Source organism: Xenia sp. Carnegie-2017, unplaced genomic scaffold (assembly GCF_021976095.1).
Source record: "Xenia sp. Carnegie-2017 unplaced genomic scaffold, XeniaSp_v1 HiC_scaffold_6, whole genome shotgun sequence".
Lineage (NCBI taxonomy): Eukaryota > Metazoa > Cnidaria > Anthozoa > Malacalcyonacea > Xeniidae > Xenia > Xenia sp. Carnegie-2017.
In genome coordinates this window covers 1,632,572-1,634,825 of record NW_025813526.1, presented here as the reverse complement: position 1 = coordinate 1,634,825, position 2,254 = coordinate 1,632,572, and the positions used below count along the sequence as shown (strand labels likewise).

Here is a 2,254-nt window from a genome sequence, read left to right as displayed (position 1 = left end):
GCTCCACTGTCAATGAACCAGTTGGTGTCTTGGTCTTTACTACTGGCACTTGAGTAGGAATTAAGAGCAATGTTATCAAAATGTTGTTTCTTTCCATCTGTTTCTGCAATGCTTAAGTGATGACTTCTACGATTGAGTGGGCAATTCTTCATCACATGGCCAACTTTTCTACATTTGAAACACGTCGGACCTTGACTTGATCCAGATTCGTGGTGCTGATTCTCTTTGAACTTGCCAACATTGCGATCACCTTGACCACGTCGATTTCTTCCACGAGACGACCAATTACCTCTTTTAGAAAATAGTGCTTCATTTTCATTTCTGTCACCTGAATTTTCACATTTGCGCTGTCTTTCTTTCTCTTCACGCTTCTTGTATTCTTCGATGAGTAAACCTTTCACATTGTCCCAATTTAGTTCATCCGGTTTGGTAGCCTTGAGGCTAGAAATAAAACTGTCGTATGACTGGCAAACTTCCAAGTACTACGGTTGCGAATTTCTGTGGCGTTATTTCTTCTCTTAACTCTCGCAATTGTTCTGCCAAAGACGTCATGTACGTTAGATGTGTCATTATATCAGTGCCTTCTTTCATAGTAGCGGCGTAGAATCGACGATTAAGTCGAACGATTTGTGTTATCGAAACACATTCAAACTGTTTTTGCAGGATTTCCCAAGCCGCGCGAGGATCTATTGTCGACGAAATATGGACTTGTAGGTCTTTCTGAACGCTGAGCGCGATTAACGAATATGCTTTGTCGGAACGCAGACGATATGAATTTCTTACAGTTGTTGTCGCCGTGTCATCCGGGGCAACCTCTGTTCCTTCAACAAATCCCCATAGACCACGCTCCATCAACACAAGCTTTATATTATACTTCCACGACTGGTAATTTTTGCCATCGAGGTGCTCTATTTTTGTAATCTCGGCCATCTTAAACATACGGCTGACTCGCGATTTTACTTCACAATTTATCCCTTATCGTGTCAATAATACACATACAAATTAGTACAGCTTCAACGACCGTTCTGGGCCCATAACCTGATAAAATAATCCAAAGCTTTGCTTTATACAAAGAAGGTTTATTTAACAGCATCAACTTAACACAAAGCAGGCACGTGTAGAAGGAGCGCCATATATAAAGTAAGACAGGAAAGTTATAGATTATGGAACACGTGATTACATGACGTAACTATTATATTCTAACAAAATGAAGTGACATCAATATGATGCTTCATTTTACCTTAATTTGTTTTCATTTTACTATTAATTATTTTCTTATTTAATTCACACACTGCTGTGAATAAAACATGTGAATTATTTAGGAATTGAACATTTATTAACATTGGAAATTGAATTGTTTATACATACATATGTACAAATATATTGTTAATTATTTCTTAATATTTATGTAAATTATTATTGTAAAAATATTATAATGATATAAATATCATATAACATGAGGTAATTTTTACATTTATTCAATAACAAAGAATTTATTAAATTAAAATAACAACAAGTAACACTTAACATGTAATCTTTAGTGTTCAATTATTTAATTTCTTAGTAATTTCAGACAAAGTGTGTAAGATGGACATAGTTACAACCTGATGGCTTTGTTGAAACTGCTGTTGTTGGGTAACCATTGACTTTATCAACTCCTCTTGCTGTTTCAATTGATTCTTCATAAGATTTAGTTCTTTTTCTCTTAATTCCCTTTCTTGTTCTTTTTCTTTCTTCTTTGTCTCAATTGAGGTCTTCATTAGTTCCATCACATCATAGTTTCGTCTTCTTTTTCTCTCTGGTGTAGCTAGTTCTTCATTCTCTTCATTTCGCCTTCTTCTTGTTTCCCCAAACTTCTCCATAGCTTTTCTTCTCATCTCTTCAGCACTTTCCTTTTCCTTGTTTTCTTTTTTCCTTCTTGATTTCTAGGGTCATTTCACATTCATTCATTCTCTCCAATATGTCAACCATTGCTCTATCCCTCTCAGTATACTCCACATCTATTCCACTTGCTCTTTCTTCCATTGATTCTTTTTGCTTAAATTCTTTAACAATCTTCTCAAACCGCTCCCTCACAGACCTTTGACTTGTCTTCATACCCATTTCAGTCAGGTTTGTGGAAATTTGTGTCCAAATGGCTCCTCTCTCCTTTGAACCTTGACGATGCTGAAATGGTTCAAGCAAAAGCACTTCTCGAAGGAGAAGTTCATCATGAATAGTCTTCCAAATACAAATTTCACGTTTACTTGGAGCA

The 2,254-nt window shown here is 36.0% G+C and overlaps 1 protein-coding gene across 1 annotated transcript; it reads right to left on the bottom strand.

Moving 5' to 3' along the window:
* Nucleotides 1-1,544: 1,544 nt before the first annotated feature.
* LOC124458333 (GRB10-interacting GYF protein 2-like) lies at nt 1,545-2,025 on the bottom strand. The gene is made up of 2 exons (XM_047008369.1): nt 1,969-2,025; nt 1,545-1,925 (listed from the first exon to the last, which is right to left on the bottom strand). The coding sequence occupies exons 1-2, from the start codon at nt 2,023-2,025 to the stop codon at nt 1,545-1,547; spliced, it is 438 nt and encodes a 145-aa protein (XP_046864325.1).
* Nucleotides 2,026-2,254: the final 229 nt, after the last annotated feature.

What these genes read in the sequence shown, in the direction of transcription:
- LOC124458333 (XM_047008369.1), bottom strand. Translation starts at nt 2,025, where the DNA reads ATGGAAGAAAGAGCAAGTGGAATAGATGTGGAGTATACTGAGAGGGAT. An exon ending in CTGAGAGGGATAGAGCAATG is followed by an intron (nt 1,926 to 1,968) that starts GTTGACATATTG and finishes AAATGACCCTAG; the next exon opens with AAATCAAGAAGGAAAAAAGA.